The sequence below is a fragment of the Polyodon spathula genome, chromosome 5 (assembly GCF_017654505.1).
Source record: "Polyodon spathula isolate WHYD16114869_AA chromosome 5, ASM1765450v1, whole genome shotgun sequence".
NCBI classification, from domain to species: domain Eukaryota; kingdom Metazoa; phylum Chordata; class Actinopteri; order Acipenseriformes; family Polyodontidae; genus Polyodon; species Polyodon spathula.
The window spans coordinates 54,748,280-54,775,568 of NC_054538.1; the positions used below are offsets into that span (position 1 = coordinate 54,748,280).

Sequence of the window (27,289 nt, forward strand, 5' to 3'; positions counted from 1 at the left end):
CACGGCTGTAATTACCAAAAGTAAATTGACAGTGTGCCAATCTGATACTCTCCTTACTTTAACTAAAATGTGCCTGTCTTTGTCACAACTGATTAAGTGGTTCTCTGGTCTACAAAAATATAAGTGCGGCATACTTGCCTACAATATATAGCCAAATGCACACATGTACGATATTAAGTGTAAGAATGCCATGTCTTTGTTTCTTCTTTGGCCCAAGAAAATCAATGTCATATCTTAACAGATATGATTACTTACTGGTAACATAAATCCAACAGGAAAATGCAAACAGTAAACCTTGAGTTAAAAAGCACATTAACTTATAGGTCAAGAACTCAATCTGCATGCAATAGGAAACAGTGGGACCAGCTGGCTGCCTCAGGGAAAGACATGAGTCCTGAACTTTGTGTTTTCAAAACTGGTACAACTTACTGCTGGGTGTGAACATGACAATGCTTGTATTCTTCTGGAAACAATGATTGATTTTTGTATTAATAATGCACATCCTAAGGATGAGACCTGAATCTTGTGAACAGTGGGCTAAGGATATTATGTTGTTTAATTTCAGGTGCGAGACTGTTCCGCTATTGAAAAGCGGGACTGTGGTCATGATAGCGTTGTAAAGAGAATCTTCTTTAATTATAAATAAATAAATAAATAAATAAATAAGTGCAGTAGCTTGGATGTGCATCTTAGTTTTTGCAGTTAAATCAGTTTATTTCAGTCTAATTGCAGTCTGCATATTGCACATAAAGTGTTCACTTCTTAACCTACCATGTATTTTTCCTAGCACAGATTTTAGTCTACAAAGGACTGCATTGAACTATTAATATTAAACACAATAAATTCCACCATATTATAGAACTTACTATTTTTCCAGCATGGGTGGCACTCCCGACACATACATCTTTACTATATATAGTATAACTGTGTTGGTTCATGGTACCTAATTACTTAATCTGCAGTAAGTCTTATGTTCCTACTTCAGAAAGACAACTGGAGTTTAAAATGTTATTTTAGGACAGGAAGTGATTATGCACCAGAAAGCAACAGCAACATTAATTGCAACTGGTTCTGAAAAAAAGCCTTTTAGCACTCCTTCCAGAAATAAAGAAGTGTTTCAGCACCTTTAACAATGCTTCACAATTGTTTTACTAAAACAGGTACGTGTTTGTATTACCCAGCAGCATCTGAAGTGTCATTATTTTAGCAGTGGTGACTTTTAAACAGATGTAGAGTAGTGTTTGGGCGTGAATTTATAGCAGTTTTAATTCACTAAATTCAAATTAATTAGTCTATTGGTTTACCATATACATGCAACCTATAACAGCACTGTTTGGGGTTTCTTAACACATTTCAAAGAATTTCCGTAGGAAGGTACTTACAGTTAAAAATGGGTGCCTAGTATTTTTTAGTACTCTGCTCTCTGTAAGTGTATGAGCCACTTCATCCTGATGGAGAAATAGGTCACAATTCATTAGTCTGTACAGCTTAATCATTACCATACCATATTCATTGAAAACACAAGCTAAGTTTTTAATGCTGAAGATAAACTGCATTTTTTTGAAATAATCAGTTAACAAAATAGGCTCATACTATTATTTTGTTCTGTTATCTATCAACGGATACACCAGTTGCTGCTTTCAGCACAAGTAAAAATGGCATGGCAGCAAATGCAAAAAAACATGTACACTACCATCCACAAAAATTGGGACATACGAAATCTAGAATTGGGTGTCGGACAATTACATTTAAATGTATTGCCCATTTTAGATACAAAATCTCTCTCTTTAACTGATACAGCCCCCTCTTCAAAAATAGTTAATAACCAAGCCATATAAATCACACTGAATCTTGGCGGTCATCCCGTAGAAACACTATTTTGCTGCTTCGAAAAATACATCATTAGTGAGGGGATACCAAATGTTCCATCCCTTGTCGTTCGTCATTCCTAAAAAATGGGTTACATTCAGGGTACCACTGCTCTTGTAAGAAGGCTTTCTCATTAAAATAATTTGCATATCTAGTTGAAGACCAGGCAGTTATGTATTCAGGGATACCAAGATAAGATAATTTGTAAAATGGTCTACAAATAACCCAGTTCTACATTTATTCATCTGTGCCAATACTTTTAGAGGACAGTGTAGTTATTGTTTGCATTTTTTTAAAATAAAGAATCTTCCTCATTACAGTTTCTAGCTGTCCTAGTATAATATATTAAACCATTTAACTTGACGTGGCAAATTGAGGGTTTTAACCATCAATACCTACCTTTGCAATAATGACTTCTTTCTTCAAAATCTTCATTGCATAATATTTACCACTTGCCTTCTCCCTTACAAGTATGACTTTACCGAAAGTGCCTTTGCCCAGGAGCTTTAAGTAGTCAAAGTCATTCATTGTCTGATGAAAGCAAAAAATAAACTAGTGTCAAAACTAGGAAAAAGTTTATTACAATCCATGACCTATATTTAGTTTGTAGAAAAACTTTGAGATTTCCCATGCAAAGTTTAATCACATTTTGATGTGCATCTTTGAATTCATGTCCTATGAATGACTTGCAAAAGCTGGAAGCCATTACTCTGACAAAATACATGCTATGGAATGTTCATACTGAGTTTTATTACAACAAGATGAGCAATTCAAGACATAGGTAAAAATGTTTGACATACAGTTATGGCATACTCAGAGGTCGGAAATGAGAATGTAATAAATAACAATTAAAAAAAAAAAAAAAACTACCTTAGTAACAGCTGTGCCTAGCAACTAAACTCTTATGTTGATTTATGAGATGGTTATCAGAAAACATGGCTTGGAAACAGATTTATTTAATCAAGATACAGTATTTTAAAATAAAAATTTATGTTTACAATAACACATGCTTCTTTCAAAACTGGACCTAAATAACAAATGGAGGTGCACAATGGGTAGATCTAATGAATTATTTATTGAATCACTAATATTTTTAAACATATGCAGAGGACAACCACTGCTTTTTCTACCAATTTCTACATCTAGGCCTACATTACCCCCAAAGCACTAAAATGCACATGTACTGTATACAAGACAAAAATCTGCTATAAGCTTAAATTATTTTGCTCTTTTGTTTTATACTATATTAATTATGCTTATATAGCATTCTTCATGTGCATGTGTCCCAGGATATGTTGAGCGTAGCAATGTTTAATATTTAAATGTAACTTTGCAGTGTATCACTAAAATATACAGCAGTGTTGCAGCTCTCAAGTGTTGACATTTCATTCTGGACTATTTTGCCTGCAGAAATGCTTTTCACATCCTGACTTTACAGGACTGCAGCTGTTGTAATGCCAGAACTCATTTTCAGTGTATATTCTTTCAAACCATGAGAGGTCTAAATGTTTGTTGTTCTGTTCCCTAAACAGTACAAAGCAAAGCAAAGCAGCTGCCTTGAGCTACCTGCAGACCAGTCTGCTAATTATATCCAACCCTTGTTAATTGCAGTAATGATCAATAAAAAGTGGGAGACAAAGGAATTTCTTCTGAGAAATAGTGTTTCAGAGAAAAAGCAGCAGCCAGTCTCATGAACAAGGGTGGAGGAGGCTGGACACTCCCTCTGACCCCAAGGGAATTTTTTTAGGAAGAGAAATGTATTCTGCATTGTCATTGTACAGCAAGACTGTAACTAGCAGAACTAGCAAAAAGAGAGGTGGATTTTGCACAGCTTAACATCTGACCCAAGAGTCTCACACCTGGTTTAACAAGGTAACCAAGCTTAACGATGATACAAAAAAATACCACACTGATCGCATTTATTTCTTTTTGACAATGAGAAAAATGTTCAGCAACCACATACTTTTTTTTTTTACTCAGCCTTAACACACATGTATGTTGCACGGATTTTTATGAAAAATAATTTGAAATATGTGAGTTTATCAGTTGTGGCATAAAAATAAATAAACAAATAAAGAAACACTATTCAAATACTACAATTGCTCCACAGCTATGTTTAGCCTTGCTACTCATTATCCATAGCAAGACGATATGGCTTTTAGTTTGCATTTCTGAACACACAGAGCTAGCTATTTACTTAATTTCGCCATTAACACCAATTAGAATTATAAAACAAATAAACAACCTGTGACTACTTACAAACCCCTAAATGTAAAGTCTATGTTGTGTATTTCTGGCTTGGTAACGTAACTGGGTGTGTGTTTCCTTTCTGAAAATAGCTTTGAAAATGTATCTCTCTCTCTTCTCTCTCTCTCTCTCTCTCTCTATGTATTGCATTTACCCCAGCTTAATAAAGCAGCTTTCAAAACTACAAATAACTTTTCATAAAATAGGAAAATTTAAAAACCTAAGTCAAATGTTAGTTCAAATACAGTAACAATATGGCAAAACAATACACAGAACAACAGGTGGTGTTTTCTGCGTGTGTCATTACCATATGACATTTATTTTTTTTATTTTTTAGGCAGTGTAAAGGCGGTCACTTTGAAACACCTGAGAACAACGTGTGATCTCAAAAGCTAGTAAATATACGAATACAACTTTTTTTTTTCCTTACGCCAGCAAAAGTGTATATGAATAAAACAGTTAATACTCTTAATTGCTTGATTTTTTTTTTATTCTGGATACAATCTCAAGTTGGGAGTGGTCAAGGTGTTACAGACAGTGGTGAGGACAGACTAGCAGTGGAAACTTCAGGGGCAATTCAACCAATCCCTCAGCAGGTTGTGCTTTTGAAGATGCCAGCATTCGGTTTTAAACAACGACCTTGTTTAAATTTTGGCCTGTTAAGAAGCCTTCAATTCCCTACATCTTCACCCAAACCCCAAAAATCTCAGTGCAAGCATTAACATGTTTTACCTTCCGTTTCAGGTAGCTAGTGGAAGTGTCCATCTCCTCCTCTCCTATGTTGTCTATCTGGGAGGTGGGACTGCAGTTCATCCGCTCCTCTTCCTGTCTTTGGAGTCTGTCTGCTACTGTCTGGATAGCCTCCATCCACTCCTCCCTGAAATGCATGGCTACAGTGAACAAGGATGCATTTCTTAAGCTCACTAGTAATAATAACTTTACTTCTCTACATGCTTGCCTTGCTTATATACACAGCCCTTAAGAATATGATTATTTAAGCTATATTACAACTTCAAAAAATTATTGTAATAGTTTGTGTTTATTTTATTCCTCAAGGGAAATCCCACTTTCATGACATGCCAAAAAAAAAAAAATCATGGCCAAGTTTTACTGCGTGAGGAAAACAGGACTTTCTATTTTTTACTTCTAATTAGTAAGTAAATGAATAGTAGGGGAAACATTGAGCCAAGGCACTTTTCTCTTTCTGCTCAGCTGAGGCTCTGGTCTCCATCACTCTCAGATCCCAAGAGTCTTTCCACCTTCCCTTATGTCTTTCCCTGCAGCCCAGTGTCTAAGGTCATAGTAGTTGGAAATTAAAAATACATCTGTGATGGCTTGTAAATTGATGTTTTATTCAGTTTTAATTGGTATCCTTTATTATAACAGCAGAAATAGTACCAATAATTTTAAATATATATGAAGGATTATTTACATTTTGGTTTATATAAGTGTGTACATATGAAAATGTAAAACAACTCACATAAGTAAGAATTGTGAAGAACACTTTGCAGGTATAGTAACCATAAATATAACTATACACTTAACATCTAGCTATCTTACCTGCAGCATTTATTTGTAAGTTTAAGCAATTAAAAGTTTGAACAACAACAGCCACTGTCAGGAAGTATATGTTATTTTCTATTTTTACAGAAATGTGTTGTTTGGAAAAGGTGACTTCCAGAGCTCAGCACATTCAGCAGCTAATGCACTGCTGGTCCAGGTTCTGGGTATACCCCTGTATATTTTCTGTTTGCCTTTTCGGTTACAGTGTTCAGTACACTTTACTGAAGGAGCTGAGAATAACTTAGAAGATTTCTATAACTGTTTTACTAAAGAACAAAACAGAACCCTAAACCAATTAAAATCATTATAGTATATAATCTATGGAAGTAGTTAGGCCAGTTCTTGGTATTGACTCCCGAATGCTTGTTTGTCTTCTTCCAAAAACAAGCTTTATTTATTCGGTTCTGCATTTGGCCTGCTGTGTTTCGCAAGAATGCACAGGAAAACTTAACCAAAAGGTTAAGGACCTACCTTTCCTCTGGAGTGTCGACATGAAAAGTCCTTTCTATGACAGTGGTCCACTGTAGACACCTGATGATGAATGTGTTCGGCTTTGGTCGTTCTGTTTTCATTAACTGGCATTCTGCAGAAAAATGCAATGTGAGCCCTTACAGTAGCTGCCATGAATTTTAACACATTATAGGGAGGTGGCTATTTGCTATTTGCAAAAGGTTCAAGAAACCTGCACGTGTCTAACTAGTTTCTGAATGAATGAATGAATAAATAAATAAATAAATAAACAAACAAACTGACTTGCTTATCTGTACTTGCATTTTTTTAAAACAAAGTGTAAATGTCTAAAGGGCTAGTTTCAAATGCCAACTTCTAATAATATGGTTCCATTGCCAGAAAATTCAATTGAAACAAAAACCACAGGACACGCTAGTTATTGCTGGAAAGGTTAATTAAAACATGATTGAGCTCATATACCTTGAAAATCTAAACTTTAAATCACATACTGCGAAGCCTAAATCTGCTTTTCAATGACACCTCAATGTCTTCAAATCTGAAAAGGTTGCTGTTACAGCTTTGTGTTTATGTTACACCACTCCTGATCACAGATGACAAGTTTAGCTTGAAGCAGTAATTACAAAGGGAAATTAATGAGCTCAGAATCTGTTACTTCCCCCAAAATAAGGATCAGCTGTTAAATGTTTTAATTATTATTTATCAAGCACAAAAGTTTTAAGTTTAAGGAATGAGTGAAGGAGGTGTGAAAAAATGTGTCTCTCAGACTTTGATTATCAAGAAAGAAGTGGGCGACTCGATTCCTGGTACTTCTAACTTTCTCAGCACGAAGAAACTAAAACACAAAAAAAAACACTTGCCAATATATTTGCTGACAGACATCCAATTTTCAAAAGCTTGTGGTGTGACTGACATATGGGGTTTTGTTTTATTTAAAAATCACAAGATCGATTACTACTGACCATCTATTTCAAAATGTGTACCGTACTTTAAAACCCCTTTATGTCACATACTGGCAAACATCTACCTTTGAATGGAAGTTTTATTCAATGACTGCATTGGTGTCTATTATAATTACGGTTTCTCTGATATCTAAACAGCTTTTTTTTAATGATTAGTTGATTGAGTGTTTAGAGTGTAATGCATCTTGGTATTTGTTTTTTTTGTCAGCATGTGTCCATTTTTGTATTGGTTTTTATTGCTATTCTAGCAAGCACTGGAGGAAAGCACAGGAACAGGAAGGAAAGCATTCTCTTTGTCACGTCCTACCTGGATTGTGGTGCCTGACCACATTTTTAAGTGTCCTTGTTTCTTTCACTGTCCATATCCCCTTGACATTATTTGACCAAATTTCTTAATGTTAAATTTTGTAGACTACCAGACAAGACATGCAACGCTACCAACTAAACAAACAACCATGAAATTTTACTTTCTCCTCATCAAGCTAGAAAGATCAAGGCGTATGGTTTGTTTACTATGTCCAAACAAACAGAGTTCCCCTGTTATTCACATTGATGTTTAGCAAGCAGACCAAACTCAGTTGATTTGCCAAACGAACTTCAGATGGAGTCATTTCGGTTGCTAAGGGAACATTGTGGTTCACACTACACTCCAAACAAGCCAAACCTTACACAGTGTGGAACTAACCCCTGTAACGAACTCAGTGTGAACACAGCCCAAGATCAGTCTACATTTACAAACAGGCAAGCAAGTTAAATGAGCTACTGCTAAAATACCAAAAAATCAGCAGGGGTCTTGAATGTCACCTATTTTGACACCAAAGGCCAAAAACACTATGGAATCCACAAAAAAACATCAACATTTCCATATACACAATAATTATATGCATAAGCAAATTTGACCTCTATCACTTCCACTGCACCTGCCTGGTAAACAATAGGTCACATCCTCTGTATTACAAATTTTAGTTCTGATCAAAAAAAAAGTTCTTCCTCCTTCCTTGGTTTGCAAATTACAAGACAGGAAACATGTTAACCCCTTCTTTACATTGGATATGGTTATGCAGCATGAATAATTTGTCTTACCAGGACTAGTTTTGCTCAACTTAGGCATTGCTAGTTTTTTTAGTTCTATCCTATTTCAAAGCAGAAATGCATGAACAGGAGAATGAAGTGTGTTTTTTGATCAGTTGAATGTTCTTCTCGAGAAATGAAGTCCGTGGAAAATCTATACTATAGAAATTGACCCAGGAAGAAAAAAAAAAAATGTTTCAGGTGCTGGAGGCCTATTGCAAAAGCAAAAATGAAAGTGCATCTTTGTATTATTGTATTGAACCAAATATGGCCAACCAACACTAGTAGAAAGAAGATAAATATTATCTGAAGATATATTATCAAGTGATCTGTTCTACATCGGAACAGATATTATTTTAATGTTAAAACAAATGTATTTATGGTTTGAATCTCACCTGACAGGGCAATCAAACTGATATAAAACATGGCACTGTCATAATTGAAATGTAAGCCCAGCCATAGTGTGGGCAGATTTGAATTTGACTGTAATAAAAGTGCTGACCATGGCTTTGTGCTGAATAACATTTTTTTTTTTATATATAAATAACCATACTAAAGCTATGCATAGCTTTTGACTTGCATACTCTACCAGAGCGATGCCCTTTAGTGAGTACCTTTGGTCAGGCTATGAAAAGGTTTGCCACATGAGGCGATTGGTAAGAGAGAAGAAAGTGTACTTTCTTTTGCTACTGTTTGAAAAACCATATGGCCCTATTGTGGTAAAAGAACAAATGCTAACAAAAGGCAATAACATGGATTCTTCTTCCATCATCAAACTGGAATTGTCACAGAAATGGCAGAAAAATGTTTTTAATTGAGGAGCTCTGCAGATGTCCTAAAACACAGAGGAGAATTAACTTGGAAGTTGAATGTTTGTTTAAAAAAAAAAAATAAAATAGTGAACCACTACCGTTTGGTCTACAAGTACCACTCATTGATTTGCAATTATAGTACCACTTCAGTCCTTCTGTGTTTTTTTTTATTTTATTTTAGTACACAAGTTTACAAACCAAACATTTCTAACTCCTTCTCGTGAAGTGACCCATATGCATAATGGTACGCGTGTTGGATATGCAAAGAAAGCTACAGATTGTACTGTTCATATATTCAAATCTATATTGTAAAGAAAAACAAAAGAATGTCAAACACATTATTTCTAATAAGAGGCTTACTTACTTGCCACTGAAAAGTTGTTCAATGGGTAAGGTAGGTCTGCATCTTGAGGCTTTTCCTTATAGCCTATGAAAGAGCCGTCAGTTTTCAGAAGGAAGTATCTTGGTCTCCAGTTTTTTATATACTCTCCTGTGAAAGGTAGAGGAAAAACATATTTGTTTGTTTAAAACTGCAATTGTGAAGTTACTGAAAACTCATCTGTGAAAAAAAAGAAATGCAAAAGAAACCAAAAGAATCTTATGAGTATCTATTAACATTTCGAAGATTTGCACTGATCCAATATTGCGTAAGATTTCTCTTTTTTATTTCACTATGTTTTCACCAGGAATAAGTCATTGCGGTTCAGCAGCTTGTTTTTAAAGAATTTCCCACCGTAACAATTTGTCTGAAAGCACATCGTTCGCACACTAGGTACTATCTGAAAATGACACATTATTTCAAAGTCTCTACTTCACACTAACTTAAATTAAAAAATATCTGCAGCTGCCAGAAAAAAAATTATTAAGAATGGTCACTTGCAAGCGCCAATATTTCACAACCAATTTATGCCTGTATAACGTAAAATGTACAGTGTGTTAACTGTCCCAGTTAACCTGACTGTGTTTACTATGTAAAATACTGAGTGTGTAAGGACAATAAGTCTGCTCCATGGTAGATTACATCACCATAATTGATGAGAGGTAGCAATACAAGGATCAGAATGTTCTGTCTGCTGTCAAAGCTTAGTCTCTTTATATGTATTTCTATAAATCAAAGACGAGCAGTCATTTGAAACTAAGGTCATTTATTGCCGGGAGGCAATTTTATAACAACAGAACAACAATGGGCCAGATTCACTAAACATCTGCAAAGTTTGCCCCACTTTATCTCATTCTGTACATTACCATTTTATTTTTTCCTGGAATAAATGCTTGGTGGTGTTGGGCCACTGTCTACAATATTCACAGCCAGCAAAAAGGACATTGCATTCAGCATAATAAAAGGACAGTCACTTTTTACAAGATGGAGCAGAATTGGAATTAGCCAATTTCCAACATTAGTAAAATAAATAGATACATTTTGGCCAGACCAAAGAGTGGAACTGTTTATGTATGAGAAGATAAGAAGCATAAAGAAACAGATTTCTTAAAAAAAAAAAAAAAAAAAAAAAAATAAGGCTTTTAGCTTTATTAAAGACAAGTGTCTGTTCCTCCTTAAAGTTCAGTCAAACAGCTTTCTTTGCATTCAGACACAGTAGGACAGTATACATTTTAAGAACTTTCCTACTAAATTCCACCACTACAGTCCCTCTTAATGACGATGAGAATAATAACTATAATAATACTGCTATATCCTGTCCTGGGCCTCTCCCAGTCATTGGGCCTGATTTTGAGCAAATGCAGTAAACACAAGCGTAAGGGCAAAGTGCTTTACCTTTGCACGGGACTGCACCGTCCCCTTCGTGTTGTGATTTTGAAGCTTGGCGCTGGCAGAAATCCGTTGGCACATAAGTTACTAGCAAATCGGGTGCAACTGACATTCTCTTTAAGAAAACGATAGCCCTAGCATTTGTCTTTGCTGCTTTATTGCCATAGCACCATTTCTTAATGCAGTATTTAAAAATATTTACATTCATTGAAAAATGTTGGCATATGTGACAGCAGGGTTTTGTTATATTCATAAACATAACTTTTATACTTCCAGCCTTTGAAATATTGAGCTTATTTAAGTTTTATTCAGAACACTAACTTTAGAGCTACTATGAAAAATAAAGATTATTATGAGACTTTTTTTTTTTTTTTAAAGTCTAACGTCTTTTAAATTTGAAGATACACTTGTGGTCACGCTTTATTTTAAGGGCCATTTTTTTGGTTGATTAACTGTTAGCAAACAGCTAATAAACATGTTAATGTACATTATTTTCTGTTATTAACTGTTAGTTAATAATATATAATCAAAAGAACTAAAAAATGATATTGCAAAAGTCTACTGGAAGCCATAATAGTAATAGAGTATTTCATGTTAGATTTCTAAATCTCACATTTTTCAATTGTTGTCAGTTTTTTGTTAAGTATACGGAAATCTACAAAGCAGTAAGTAATTCAATATGTTAACATAACATTATTCAGCTGGTTTCATTCAACTGTTTGAGCAAAATTCATGAATTTATAGTGATGCTAAACATTTAGACTTCGCTAAACTTTTAGCCATAAAGCACTTTTTTCACATACCTGGGTCGTACCCGGGTTGACCTGGGTCCCAGCTACCAACCTCAGGATGTGGGTCAACACGCTTTGTCCCGGGTTGAGCAAGACAAAATGCATGATGGCTGTTTGGAAGCCAACAACATAACAAACAGCCACGCCTGTGTGAAGGTTTCACTTCCACAGGGAATGTTTCTGTTTATTCTGTTTGGCCATATTTTTGTTGCTTGAGACATGGCATGAGCCAGCTTTCAATGAATGTAAATATTTTTAAATACTACATAAATGGTGCTACGGCAATAAAGCAGTTTTGTGTGCATCAAAATCACAGTAAAAGCAACTGCTAGGGCTATCATTCTCTTAAAGGGAATGCCAGTTGCTTCTGAATTTCTAGCAACTTTTGTGCAAACGGATTTCTGCCAGTGCCCAGCTTTAAAATCACAACATGAAGAGGACGGTGCAGTCCAGCGCAAAGGTTTGCACTTTGCCCTTACGTTTGTGTTTACCACATTTGCTCAAAATTGGGCCCAATATGTTGAAGCAGCAACAACGCTAATTATTAGAAAAAATCAACCAAGTAAGGAAGTATTGAGGTGGATGGAGCCTGTGTCATATTAAGACATTGTAAGCCATTATTCTGGCTCCCCGATATCAAAACATCACCTACAATTAAACAGTCTAACTTAACCATTTCAGACCATGACAAACAAAACAAAAACAGGCAGTCATTTTCAAACAGCAGCTGTTAAACAGCTGCTCAATTGCAGTTGCAGGAAACAGAAACAGCTGGCTTTACAGCCTGCCTTCTGGCGAAATCTACTGCAGGATTATTAGGTTGTCAAAACAAATCATTAAAGGTTGCTACCTGGCTTATTGATCAGGATTGAAGGTGTATATGCTAGGAATGGGTTAACTGTTTTGAACACGTTGTTCATTTCATGTTTTGGCACCAGCGTGTCGTGCCTAATCACTGTAACCTGTTTAAATTACATATCAGATATTATGCCCACATTTTTGCAGTCTCTAGGATTTTATTTTCATTGCAGAGGTTTACATAGAAACCATCTATTCTAGAGGTCTAAACAATGTTAAATTCCATTCAATAAACACGTAATGTATAACTGTTATAACTGCCTATTAAGTGATCTTTAAAGTGAAATATCTATAGCTGCACATATTACATGCCATGGATAATGTATCCCTCAAGGCAAGGGTCACTGGAGTAAGATTAATTACTGGTACACTTTATTGAAAAAGCAGTTCATCATACTAAATAACTAATATCTACAGTGATGTAAAGTGATCAAACCTGAAGCCTTATGGCTAAATAAACAAAACTCACCGGCATAACATCAGACAAATCACACTTTTATTATTTATCACTCAAATTATACCACTTCAATAGGAGCCGACATAATACAATGTATGTTTTTTTTTTAATTTTTATTATGAATAATTTCTTTACTAATTTAGATATTGTTATTTATAATGTATTTATTAATTAATAATATATTTACTGGCATTGCTATTCAAATTAAGGCAATGCAAAATACTGTATCATCCAATGCATACATTTTACAGCTGGAATACACTGTACACCCCAAAGATTTGTATTACATTCAAGGTGCGTAAGCATTTATTGCAAAGAAAATAATTGATTCAGAGTCACAAGAACTTGTTTCATGTTAGCATTTGCAGATGTGTTGATTTAATGCAGACAAAATCCTTAATCTTATTAACAGCTTTTTTTTTTTTTTTTTTTTTGCATGCTTTGTTTTTACTTTTGTGTTTATATAAAATTACCACTGATGAAGAGCACTTTCATTTTTGTGAAGTCTGAAATGTGTCAATTAATACAATTGTATTAAGGCACCTATTAAATGGGTCACGGACTAGATTCATACTGGTAATTGGCAAAGGCTTCATCAGTTTCTACTCTTGCCTCCAAAATGCCCTCCAACCCTCAATGTCTACTTTATCCACTGACATGAAATTCAAGAGTGAATAAAAAAAAATACTATTGTAACTACTCAGCAGTACAGTACACAATTTCTTATCAGTCAATTGACCTTGTCATTATTCAATGCTGACGTTTAAAACACTCTTCCAAAATGTATTCCATGAATTTGCAGTACGAGCAAAAATTACAATTATAATCCTTAGTGTGAGCTTCATGGATAAAGTTCTACAGTTTACTGTAATGTCCACAATAATATCAATGTAACTGATATCTCCCTATAAACCCTATTCTTAATACTATAATTACAGGCTACTACTGATGATTGTACCACAGTGTAATCCCTATTGTGACGGCAGTACTATCCTGTAATCCCTACTGTGACGACAGATCATGCTGATATTTTGGACTACAAGAGTGATCTGATGTAAATGAAAACTTTTTTGTAAATGTAAACTTTAAAAAAGAAGTATCTGACAGTTTTAAAGTCCTTTGAAAGTTCAACTAGATTTTCAAATAGAAAGCTTATTTGTTAAAAAAAAAAAAAATGTCCTCTCGATTTACCGTGGTGCCAGAGTCTGAAAGGTAGAACTTTGTAGCACAGCAGCAAAACACTAACACTACAAGGAAAACCATCTCCGATCTCGCCATACTCAGATCATACTTGGTAAAGATCGGTGACCTGCGACCGGTAGTCTCTGTTGCAGCACCACCCAAAGGCCATTCACATGAAACTACGTTACATCCTTGAGAGCATTGTTGGGCATAACTGCATTTTTAACAACTAAAAAGTCAGCGTGAAATTTTAAGAATCTGATGTTAGTCACAAGAAAAAGACAAGATACTAACCGACAGTGACTAATTATTATTAAAAAAAAGTAGTTTGTGATTTTTAATAAAGAAAAGATTTGTTTGCCCCATAGTAAAAATGAAATTATATGCCATAACTAGTTAGGCTAACTATTATACTCTGTGCATCTGAAATAAATAAATACTGGTAAACTCAATATATTTAGATTTTATATCAAGGCTTCATAAAGCTCTGTACATCATGTATTTATGGAGTCAATAACTGCATAGCATATTTACAGTCAATTAAGAACCACAGAAAGAATACTACTCTACTCTTCTGTAGCCACAGGCAAAAAACAAAACAAATTCCAACCATGGCCAAACAAGCTAAAGAAAAATTCCTTAATAAATGATTCTAAGGCAGTGCCTCCAATTACTTTTTCTTTCTTTCTAGATTTTTGGAACAGAAAATAAACCGACATGTTCTATTTGTAACAGCCACTTAAAGCATAATGACACCAGCTTTTCTTAATTAACACATCAGAGAAAAACACCTGCTCATGTTAATTTGAGGAGGCCAAGGTCTTCAATGGTAGTTGGGAGTCTGCCTCAAAAATGTCAGAAGGTACCAGAACTCACTTTAGGCACTCGTACAGTACTAAGCGGATTAAAACTCTTTTTTTTTTTTTGGCAAGAATTCACTTAACCCCTTGATTCTCTCACTGAAGAAATACAAATGCCAAAATACATTTTTAAATAGAAGTGGAATTTACAGAGCGCCCTTTAATGACGACAATAACAATACTACTACTACTACTACTACTACTACTACTACTACTACTACTAAAATAATAATAATAATAATAATAATAATAATAATAATCATCATCATCATCATCATCAGCCACAGCATTGGTCCTGCTACATGCTTGTATTAAGGGCAAGCCCTGCTGGAGGTGTTGCTGTCTGTGTCAAAACACAACTGGTACCACAGACTCAAAAGTATTTGCTGTTATTACATAACACTTTTTACGAATAGAAGTCTTATGGAAAAACTGGCATTTAGCGTTTACAGATTATAGATTCAATACATAATACACCAATATGAACTGCTGTATAGCAGTTATATACTGAGAAACTTTTTAGCCATTACATTCTACTTATACCATAGTTAATTCAGTGTCTATTGAACATACTGTAGGTGTTGCTGCTCTGCATCGCAGTCTTACAAAGCTGTTCCAGAACCAACTGCTCTGGTCAGGTAAAAAAAAAAAAAAAAGCCTAACGCCTTCAGTTAGCTGAAGTCCTATCCCAGTGCTACTGGCTTAGCCATATTGACAGAAGGAGCTGGCTTTGGGGAAGGCTTGGTTCCAATTGTTGCCCATGTCTGTATACTGCCATTTGCCAAAAAAAAAAAAAAAAAAAAACATTGTTGACTGATCTATACACATTTGTTATGATGCAGTACAACTAAGCTATTAAGTAAGTATATATATTGTAAGATAGCAGGGAGGGGGTTAAAATTCCTCCCTGCTAAAAACATGTGAGAATGCACGTTTTGGTGAATGGGCTAAGGGTTTTAATTGTTTTATTATCCCCTGCACCTGGTGGTAATTGTAAATTAGAGCCAGGTGCAGGGTATTTAAAAGAGGCAGCCAGTCTGCTCAAGGCTGCTGAGTGAAGAGCCCGACTGCGTGTGTGTCCAATCGTTTCAAAGAAAGGTATTGTGTGAAACCTGTGTAAGTTTTTGGTGTGTGTCAGGTAAACAGCTTAGCCGTCCTGTGGGTTAGTCAGGGACATGGTGGTGTAAAGTCAGAGCTCCAAAACGGAGTTAGGTTTTTGTTTCTGCTTGTTTATTTTGATTTTGTGCTTATTAAAAGTGCGCGCAAGCGCTGAAAAAATCAATTTCCGTGTCCTGGGTCTACTTTTAAAGGGCCAACGAACCGTGTGAGTGGCGTGGATCTATTACTACATATATTACAGGCGTTTGAAAAATTAAACATTGGTCAATATGGTTTCTGATGCTCTGACAACTGTGTTCTGTAATATCATGTTTTTGTTTTTTTTTAATTATGTATTGCGTAACAACATTCACGGAGTATCAGTGAAACGTGTACAGAGTGTAATTTTTATAGAGAGTGATTTATAGCAGGCTCGATGAGCGCTATTTACTTGAAGGGTGAAAAGTGGACAGGAAAGCAAGTCTCAGTCTCGTGATCGGGAACCTTGGTGACTTAAGGCAGGTCGGATGACCCCCGAGACTAGGAGAACATAAAGTGTTAGTCCCTTACTCGCAGGAGTGCCATGGTGGTGGCTTTGATGCTGATACAACTGATAACTGCTGATAACTTGATGGGGCCGAACGGACTTGTGGGAAGTCCTTGAAGGAAGAAAATAAGATAGAGATATGATTACGCAGCAACGGCATTTAGGGGCTCTATAGAAACAGATGTTAGCATAATTACAAAGTTATTATTAAAGTAGAGAAACTAAAGGTTCAGTATAGATGGAAATGTAGCAGAATAGCGCACATAATGCAAAAGGCCAGGGGTCCCGCTGGCTAGAGAGCTTGAATGGCATATGCCTGAGAAGCTAGGGGAAGTAATCAATATCCCCCCCAGAATATGGACCCCCAGCTCCCCGCTAGAAAAATCCCACACCTGTGAGGGATAAAAAATACTGCACCCTGCACAACACTATAGACTAGAAGACAAACAGGACATAACAAGATTAGTAAGACAACCTAGAAAAAAGCTATCCGCACAGCGGAGAGGAAAAACCACCTTTTTTCTTTTACTGGAAACCTCTGGTTGTCCCGGCAGAGAGGGCGCCTATACTCTCGGCAAGCTAACTAGGGATTGCTGGGAAAAGACAATGTCTGATGTTGACATTTAAATGTACGTCTCGACTGCTGATGAAGTCCAGCAACCTAGAGTTTTAATAATATGCTGATTTAGTCCTGATTCTGAAGGAGTGAAGAATTGCTGTGGAAGACCTGCTATGACAGGACAGATGAGATAAAAAATAGTTCCTAGTGACAATGTTCCTTGAGCAGTCTGTAAACCGTGGACCTGAGTGACTGGGTATCTTGAGAACGATGAGTTTTCCTAGACAACTGTAAGGGCAAAGGGAAGAGTTAATAACTTGATAACTAATAACAGTTGATAATCGAATATATTGTCCAGAACAACGTTAACCAGTTTTTGACGTCCTCAAAAACAGCAGGAAGTGCTGGTCTTGACTGCAGGAGAAGTTGCTCACTGTGATTCCCAAAGCTTGGAAGCTGGAAAAGGATGTGACCGTGAACTCTGCACGTCTTAGAAACTTTTAAGTGGCAATTATACAGATTGCTTCCATTCCGATGTTGTCTGCTGGATTGAAGCATCCGTGACGGAGGATGGAAACCATCTTAAGGAGGGTGTCCGTCGTGATTGGCATCCTGATTGAAGTTGGTGTTAGGGTGTGACGGGGTGCCCACCACTTCTGTATTTTATTATTTATGTATTAATTTGTTGTTATTATTATTGTGTTTATGTGCGGGCGGTTGAGCACCATCAGTCTTATAATGTGTAGTCGTGGGGATAGGGTAAAATACCCCTTCCCTAGAACTCTTGTGGGAATGTGACTGGAGCCTTAATAAGGTAATTTGTTAATAAGTAATTAAGATTCCAGCCATAAATATAAAAGACCTATTCTCGGCAACCAGCATACTACTTGTTAGTGCATGTTTGTTTGGCACTTGTGCCCTTTTGTTTGGTGTTTTGTTTCATTTAAATATTTTCTTTTATTACTTAATAGTGCGCTGAGAGCCGTTGTGCTTCACTTTTGCCCCGTCCTTCTTTGTTTTGTGTTGCTTCTTCCTGGTCCGTGATGTCACCGCATCTACGCACTGCAACCACGCTGCCACAGAGGGACTTCAAGAGTCGGACTGACTACAGGCAGTGAAAGTAGGGTGGGTACTGGGATGCACTGGAGTCAGTAATGGTGTTGAATAGCAGACAGATATGATTCAGTGGTAATGGGTGACAGCTGGAGGGTGTCCCAAAGGTGCATAACGAATGACAGTATCCCGTTGTGGTTGAACTGTGCCGGGATGATTCAGTGCTGGGCTCAGAATTGGAAGTATGAATTCCATTCTGTTCTGTATGATGAGTTGGTTGCTGGAGCCAGAGCTGCTGTCATATAGCCCTGAGCAGACAGAAGTAAACTGGAAAGGGATGAATTTATTCCATGATGAGGAGGTTGCAGAGGGAGAGGCGATGCTGCTGGCATGATCTGGTAGAATCTATGGATTTTCAAACGGGAGAGAACATCAACATTGTTATTAGAGGAACCGGGCACATTCCTGGCTTGAATAAGAAACTGGTTGACACAGATAACCAAATGAGACTTTGTGGTAATTTCAGAATGAATAGTGCTGAAGATCTGCCTTTATTGATTATTTGGACTGTGGCTGTATTGTCGCTATAGAAAAGAATTCATTTTCTAGAACATGATTTGCCCCAGATGAAAGCAGCAGCAATTACTGGGTATAATTCCAGTAATGCATGTGATTTTCTGTTCCTGTTGTAGAACTTCTATTTCAGGAGGCCATTGGCTGAAAAACCATTGATTGGACAGGATTGCCCCATAGCCTAGATGAGAAGTGTCTGTGAATAGAGCAAGATTGGTAGCCACTATGCAATCCTCATAGAACATAGATAGCCCATTCCAGTACTGCAGTAGAGTACATTTTTATGTCCTTTCTTGCTTCCACAGAAATAGATATGTTCGCAGTGAGGCTACTGGTGGTGGTTGCCAGGGTCAGCAGTGAATGTCCTGTCTTGGGGGATGATTCTTAAGGCGTACTTGAAATGACAAAGAAGAGACAGGTTCTTGCACTTGAAGGACTCTGATGGTAGTTGGGCGAGTCCAATAGAAAAGCCAAATTGGAGGCCACTGATTAGATATTTGATGCTGTAAGCAGTGTCTGTACTGTGGACCTTTGTCCTGATGTTACTGCCCTTTTGTTAGACACTGGTCTAATTCCTGGCGGCAAAGACTGAGAAAGCTATTAGGAATTTGCCAATTAAGTTCTTTAGCAGGCAAGGACCGCTGGATTTTAGAGTTACAGACAGATCGCTGCAATCAACCACTCTGTGTTCTAGGAATTCAGAGGACGCAATTAATATATAAACTAAATTTACGTCCTTACCCTCAATGATTTGTCGTCTGATTTGAGGGGACACATTGTAGCAGCGGATAGCTTAAGACGGATCTGGTTGCTGGGAAGGTGGCTGCAGCTGGCTGTCCCTCGATCATGTTGAGCCTTGCATTTATATCTGATACCGCTTCTACCAGTTGCTGAAGATACCCCTTTATGTTCTCAAATATCTCCTCATGGGTGGTTGGCGCTGAAGCAGCAATTGAGAGGCGCTCTGCTGTCAGCAGGCTGGCACCGCTCTCTTCCCACAGCGGGTTTGATGCATAGGTATCAGGGAAGGAGAAGAGCAGTCCTCCACCCTGGAAGGAGAGGAAGCACCAGCTGGTGAATCCATTTCTGAGGCAAACAATATAGAGGGGTAATCCGAGAGAGGAGTCGAAAGTCTGTAAGCAAAGGTAGTTCCAAGGAGAAGTAGGCATCATCCAGAAACGAGTAGGGATAATCCAAGGAGAATAAACGGTAAGCGAAATGGTCAAACAAGGTATGAAACAAGAGTAACCACAAGGAATCGGCAGCGAACAAACGAAGCTCAAAAGAGAGAGATTGCTAGAAAAGGGAGTGTTTTATAGAGGCAGGATAGATTGGTTAACAAATCAGGTGACAGATCATCATAAAATTGATTGGTATGCTGGTAGAGATCGAGTTACAGATAGAGAAAAGGAGGTAAGTCTCACCTTCTCTCCTTGAAATTAAACCTAAAGGTTAACACTTAATAATTAGCAAATGTTTGAACTTCCATCAGCATTTGCTGAACATTAAGCTTATATTACATTTAACATTATTTTTGTGTTCAAAGTTATGTAAGAATTAACAGAATTGTATTTATTTTTTATTAAAATACTGAAACTAGGTATTTTAGTACAAAGCCCCCACTGCACACCAGCGCTGTGAAGTACTATAGTAACGCATCTGGCGTGTAATTGGCTGATGTACGACATTTTCGGATGACAGATGCTAAATGACAGAACGGATCCAGTGTGCAATGGCCTTAAGAGTATTTCCACTTGCTCTACGGCTCGCTCACCTTTACTTTCTTATGCTGAGGCAGACGTGAGAAAAATCGCAAATAAACCAGCCAGGTGCTTAACTATTGTATTCCGGTTAACTGCACAGCTCCACTACGCAGTTCTTTTCTCTTTTAATCTGCTCTTATTGTACTCTACAGTGGTCTAAAATAGCTGCCCTAGTTTCACGATTACAGCAACATACTGTACACCAGACAATTACAAAGCGGGTCAAAAAATTGTCATGTCTACTGTATTAAAACAAGCAGAACAGGACTTTCTCTTTTGTTTTCATTTACATGCAATTTAAAACCTAAAACGTATGTGTAAATTTACACTTTAAAGTAGACTGCAGATTAAATGCTGTATTTGTTTTGATCAGTCAATGCATTTGCATGATCAAGTTTGGAATAAAACACAGCATTTGTTAATTAGCCCCGACAAGGATTTCATTTAATGCTTTGGCTGAGACCTTTATGATTTACAGATGGCTTAAAGATGGGAAGCGGTGCTTCTGACTGACACACAGGGAAGACATGAGACCAGTGTTCCAATACCCATTCCAAAACCACCAGCCCTTCCGGACGTGACAAAATACCGCTCATGCGCTCATTTCCATGCTCAAACGAGGGGTTTTAGATGCCTGGATGTGGTAAAGAAACAGTGCACAACAAGCCACTCGACTGTTTCCAATGTGTACCATGGAACAATGTAACGGGATGCCACTAGCCATGACAGATCTTTTAACCAAACACAGTATGAATGTATTTGGTGCTCCCTAACAAAGCAATCTTGCTAGAACTTACGGATGGATATAGTTTGTTAATCTGACTGGCTTTGCTGGCCAGTGAAGGCTTTTGAACATCTGAGTCCTTTCTTTAATATAAATGCAGATTCTCAAATTTTGCAGGCCAATGGAGAGTTCATCATTAGGCCCTAAATCTGTCAAGTTGAGTGGATTGGCATCATCACAACCTTGCCAGACTAGGACAGGCTCAAAAAATGATAAGGAAATTATATGGATCATCTACTAACACATGGCACAGTGTTGTTTGTGGTGTAGTAAGGGATGCAAATCACTGCACAACTATCACCAAATAAATTAAATGAAAAAACCATTTATTAAAATGGAGAGCTTTCTATATCGATAGTATACCACAAACATAATTTGTGGAATCAAGTCAACAGTACTGTGTAAAAAAAACTAATTCTTAACATACTTTCATCTACTCCACTGTCAGTACAAAGAACCTTAAATTCTGTTCTGCCTCTGAGTCTGCAAAACGTCAACTTTTACTGAAAACTTTTGCAGAGGTAAAAGTATAAGGACTATGCAGTTGCAAAAGTGATCTAAAATAGTGGAAATTAGACCTGGACTGGAAAGAAAACAATGTCTAACAAACTCTAATAAACACAACGACGGGTTTCCTTGATTTCAAGTGTCATGTTGTTTAAATCCCACAAGAATTTAGGTTACGTCAAAAAGTTCGTGAATTTTTTATAAACAAAGTATATCAGAAATCGGTATAATTTTATAGTTAATAAAGTCATAATAGTGCTTACCTAGATAAAATATATATAATTATATTATTGTTATATCTATATGTAGATATGTTTATTATATTAGATTATGTCGATATATTCTATACATGTGTTAGACTTTGTTTATTGATTCGTTATGTCGATATTATATTAGTATAATTTTATGTACACATTGTGGAAATAGAAACAGAGATTGGTTTCTATAAATTATGTTTTTTTTTTTTTCTTATTGAGGAAAATCCCATATAATACAATAAATAAACTATAGAAGCTCTATATGGGTGTGGGAGGAATGTAAAGATTCTTAAATTTCTGTGTTTACCAACAATATCCAAGGAGACCCTTGGGGTCAGACCTTAGTGGAACCGTTTTTCCACGTGACAGGGGAGACATAAGTCCACGGATAAATGAGAAGTCATTGCGTGTGATTAGAATGCATTAATGAAATACAGTTGCTAGTAATGTAAACCAAATGAGTTTTTACTGGAGATGTATGCAATACAATACATTACAAAGACAGAAGAATGTTTTTAAATTAGTTTACTTTGACAGTGTTACTCCTAGCAAAATCAAAATGTGGTACAACTCCAACCCTGTTCCCCCAGCATTTTTTTGTTTTAAACAATAATAAAAATAAATAAATACAAATACTCCGCGTTCTCTCCAAGGCTAAAATGAGCGCATTTTTTGCAGTAACTGGCAACAAACTTTGCACTCAGTTTACTAACTTTCGCAAGTTATTATCATAAGCATCAACCTCAATCGAGACTCCAGCCTCTCGAGGTAAACTTATTATTTTGAGACAATTCTTACAAACCATTAACATAAGCGTATCTGTGGCTGTCTTACATCGGATTCTCTGATTTCCCTCTGTAAAAATGCCACAAATGTCACATTAGTGCAGAGCTCGCTCGGGCACCAGTGAATCTAATACAGATTCTCACAGCTGTACTGGACATTTGGTTTTCTGATCTGTTGTAAAATAATTCTTAGGTTTTTCTGCTTATTTTAATGCCAGCAATGAGTCAAGTGATATCTAAACATTGATAGGTTTGAAGTATCTTCAGGTGCTTTATTTACTATTACAGCAACAAAAGTCTGATTGAAAAAAAAAATGAATTGTGGTATGTAGCAGGGGGAGATCTGTGATGACTCTGCTGGCGTGTTCACAGTGCTGCAGGAAGAGGGCAGCAGTTGTCCAACAACCACCTGTGAGTCATGGCAGTGACACGGGGAGGTGGGAAAGTGGGTGTGTGGACTTTCCCTCTCTCTGAATGGCTGGGAGGCGGGTCTTGGGGAGATTGGTAGCCCTATAAGATAATGCTCTACTGTTTCCTCAGGTCTGCCCTTTTAGACGCGCTGTGTGTGCGGAAGCGCTGGTCGAGGACCGAGAAACCAGCTGGGAGAAAGACAGCAACTAACAAGCCAGAGAGTGACAGCGGGGAACCCTTGGGCAGACCCCCGAAGTATTGTTTAGAGCAGGCAGGGAGCCACTAGAGTAGGTCGGTGATCCGGGTCGTGCGGGTAGCAACGACCGGGATAACTCTGCCGAGTGCAGCACCTTTTATTTGTAGTTTTATTACTATTTTATTTTTCCTTGTTCTTTTCACCTTCTGTTTTCATTATTATTTTGAGCACCTGCGAGTGCGCCCACAGTTAATTCAAATACCAGCTTTGGTATTTCCGTGGTGCTGTCTATCATCGTTGATAGGCAGCCCACGGACAACAGTGTCCTCTGCAGGTAAAAAGTAAAAGTGCTAAAAATAAAACTGGGCACCTGTGTGGTGTTCCAAGTACATCGGTTCTGTCTACAGTGTCATTGAATCACCCACCACCCTTCCACATGGTAATATTTACAAAATGTACTTATTTTAACTAGCAACATTATATTTGCTCAAATGCCATATTTAATTATTAATACGTTGATAAAAAGTGGGAACAAATGGAATTGACCATTTTCGAAAAACATAATTTTATATTCCCAAGAATGGAACAATTAGCAGCCCTAAAGATGGTTACAATTGAAGGCAGTGCAGATGCCAGTGTTTTATGCAGTAGCATAAGGCAATTTTATGCAGGCCACCAGTTAAGCATGCAGTCTATATCCATGATAACAACCGACAGGGCTGCATAAGATCAGAGGATGATTCAAAATCAGAGGCAGAGCCACAATACATGTCTTGTTTCAATTTAAAATAAATTGTAAAATTGTTGAGATACTTGTGAATATTATTTCAAAATTGTATAATGCAAGAAAAATATATCAAAAGGGTTAATGCACGGCCAAAGGTTTCTCAGTGATTCTTACCCTTTCTCAGTCAAAACGGCAATCAGAGCTCACAACTGTCCTATAAACTAAGTTGTGTGTCTAGAAGCTAGAAATATCACAAGGTATTAGAACTGCCTCAGAAGCACTAATTTTACAGAATCAGCATTCTGTAAATTTAAGATAGGAAATCGTATAAATTCGAATGTTCCTAACTTGGTCATTTCCTTTACATTTAGGACTTGGTGGAGCCTTTCCTATCTGTCGGTTAGAAAAAGAAAATCTCAAAAAACAGAACAAAAAAAAAACTAGGTACATGTATTGTTATGGTTTAGATTAAGTTTTGTATTGCACTAATATTTCTGGGCATTATTATATACAGCATATTCTATAGTGAACCATAATGATCCATTAGTATATTTTGGGATGTGTACCTTTAACAGCAATCTATGTGTAATGTCTAGATTCAGCCCCACCTCCCGTGAGAGAAGGTGGTTCGTTGTGTTATGTACGGGGCAGCATGGAGGTGGAATTAGACAAACTCGCAAGCTACTGTTGGTGATCAAAATTATTTAGATTTGAAACTTTACTGAGGAATAAGACGTGGACTCTGCAGTGTTATTGTATTACACAGCAAGATGCTCCATTGAACTATAACCAGTGGCTCACATATGTAATGTAACAAGAAAAATACAAGTTTGGACTCTAATGTACACAATTATATTACACTTTCTTTCACACCGGAGGCACAAACATGACAGTACTGTTCTTATTTTTAGCTTTATTTTAGCCTGCAAGATTACTGTTGTCTGTTGGCATTCCTAATTAAAATACAATGCTGTTTATGACTGAAATTGAATAAGTATTGCTTATTTATTAGTTTTTAAATACTGGTATTTATTTATTATTCGTAACTAGATTTTATTGTAGATTTTTCTGCAATTAAACCTTATATTCTTCCGTGTATAAATTTAGAGCTCTGCGTTACTTTTCCACAACTGAATGGAGTTTAGACGCCGTAACTTAAAAGCATGTATATTCTGGTGACAGTTACCTGAAGCTCGAGTTGTAACCTGCTCTTTTCAGACTCGATCGGTTGTTTACGGATAAGACTGGCATTAGATAGGATTTTCTAACTATGTTAGGATAGGATGAGACACTTAGGAAATTGTAGACACTGCTGACTTAGGAAGTTAGGAAAAATCCTATCCTAGCCATGAAAAATAAGATAAATAAAAGCAAGTGAGGAAATTGTTGTGTAATATGGCCCCAGGAATCTAATATAAATGTCATAACATAAGAGGACCACTCAACAGCTAGAGGACCGCTAACAAAGCCAGATAACAACCCAAACAAAGGTCAAATGACTGAAGTATAAGAAAGGTCCATTTTTGGCAGTTAATAATGATAGTTTTTTTCAGTAGCTCCAACATTATGAACAACCTGGAATTGATCACTTCTGAAGGGATTATTGTCATTATACACTGGTAATACCATAAATAAATCATCAAATAATTGCATTATTAAGAAACCCTTTCCTTTCTGAGTGACACTGTGATCAACGCTGCAGCAAGCAGTCTGAACAGCTGAGCCACCTATGAACACAGAGCTCTACAGGACAGGAAGAAAGACAGATGTGTTTATCTTTAGGTACATAGTTAATTGAGATGTGTTTTAGGCTACTACACACAGCCCACAATGTTGGCTATTAGAAAAAATAAATAAATAAAAAAATAAAAATGTTTGAGGTATAGGACTTATGAAATCCCAAAACTTATTTGAGATCATTTTTTAAAATCAACCCTCATACATACTGCAAGACATTTAAATATACAGCAGTGATCTTTATTATTCTGAGAAAAAAAAATAAAAATTGTAAGAGACACATTTTAGACAGAAAGCGCAAATAGTTAGTCTGCTACCATTGCTACTTTGTTTAGAAGCAAATGCAGTACTTTGCTGAAGCTGAAACAGACCCATTTCTGGCAGATAAGTTTCATTATTTGTGATAACTCTTCAAAGCCAAAACAGGCACTGTCTTTGTCAAGAACAAATGTCTGTAACACTGCAACATTTATTATGCTACTGCTAAATGCCAGCTACTGGTACATTACTGAATGCTGTAATGTAAAAAAAAATATTTAAAAAAACAAGCATGTTGCAGCTTCACACAATGGGATCTATTTACATCTGATATAAATCAGTGCAAGCCCACAGGAGTCTCCGGTATTACTGGAATTTAAACCCATCCGCTCTTTTATTACTCTATTTAAATAAAGTCATCACTCATAAGAACAAATCCCTGCAAGCAGTACTGTTTGTTTATTTTATTGCCAGTACCAGAGCATTCTACAGTAAGATCATTAACCCTTTTTAAAAGTTGAGTATTGCTGGAACTGCTGTCTCATGCTACAAAAATATTTCTTGCCATTGCTCACTAGGTGGAGCTGCTCTACCGATTCCATTCAAATCTGCAGTTTCCCAGAAAACCAGCCCAATCCACCAGCATCATGACAAAACCTAGCATGCTAGTTTTCAACTAATCAAAGAATAAATGGTTTGCAATCACTGCAAATATCTTAGAACTGACACAAGATCATCAGCCTTAATCCTAGTAGGAATTTGGAAGTGGAAGACTTCCACATACAGACTTATAAATCAGGGTTACAAAATATATCATGCCAGGTCAAGGGGCACATCAGGGTATTACAGACACATAATCTGTCCCACTGTTCTCAACTCTTAGTGATTAAAAGTATTTTAATCACTAAGAGTCAGTAGGAATGCCACATTGTCCCCTCTACCAGCACATGCTCACTCTTGTCTCCTCTAAAAGGAAATCAGTTTATTTTACACCAACAAACACCTAAAGTGACTGTCAGTTGTGAAAGTGGTTCACCGGTCTACTGTGCAGTGCTTAATTTTTTCAATGTCAGTTTATCAAGTCCTTTGCTTCCATGCAGAGGTTTCTAAGGAAATACAGAAAGGT

General features: G+C 36.7%; 1 protein-coding gene across 5 annotated transcripts in view; it reads right to left on the minus strand.

Annotated features, from left to right (window-relative positions):
• The window catches only part of LOC121316056 (RAC-gamma serine/threonine-protein kinase-like), a 176,196-nt gene that overhangs the window by 30,886 nt on the left and 118,021 nt on the right, over positions 1–27,289 (minus strand). For all 5 annotated transcript variants that reach the window (XM_041250779.1, XM_041250776.1, XM_041250778.1 and 2 more), the window contains exons 3-7: positions 9,357–9,482; positions 6,151–6,262; positions 4,849–4,993; positions 2,269–2,400; positions 1,383–1,448 (exon numbers count right to left, since the gene is read on the minus strand). In XM_041250779.1, the coding sequence (XP_041106713.1) occupies positions 1,383–1,448; positions 2,269–2,400; positions 4,849–4,993; positions 6,151–6,262; positions 9,357–9,482 (581 nt within the window). The remainder of the gene's footprint in view (positions 1–1,382; positions 1,449–2,268; positions 2,401–4,848; positions 4,994–6,150; positions 6,263–9,356; positions 9,483–27,289) is intronic.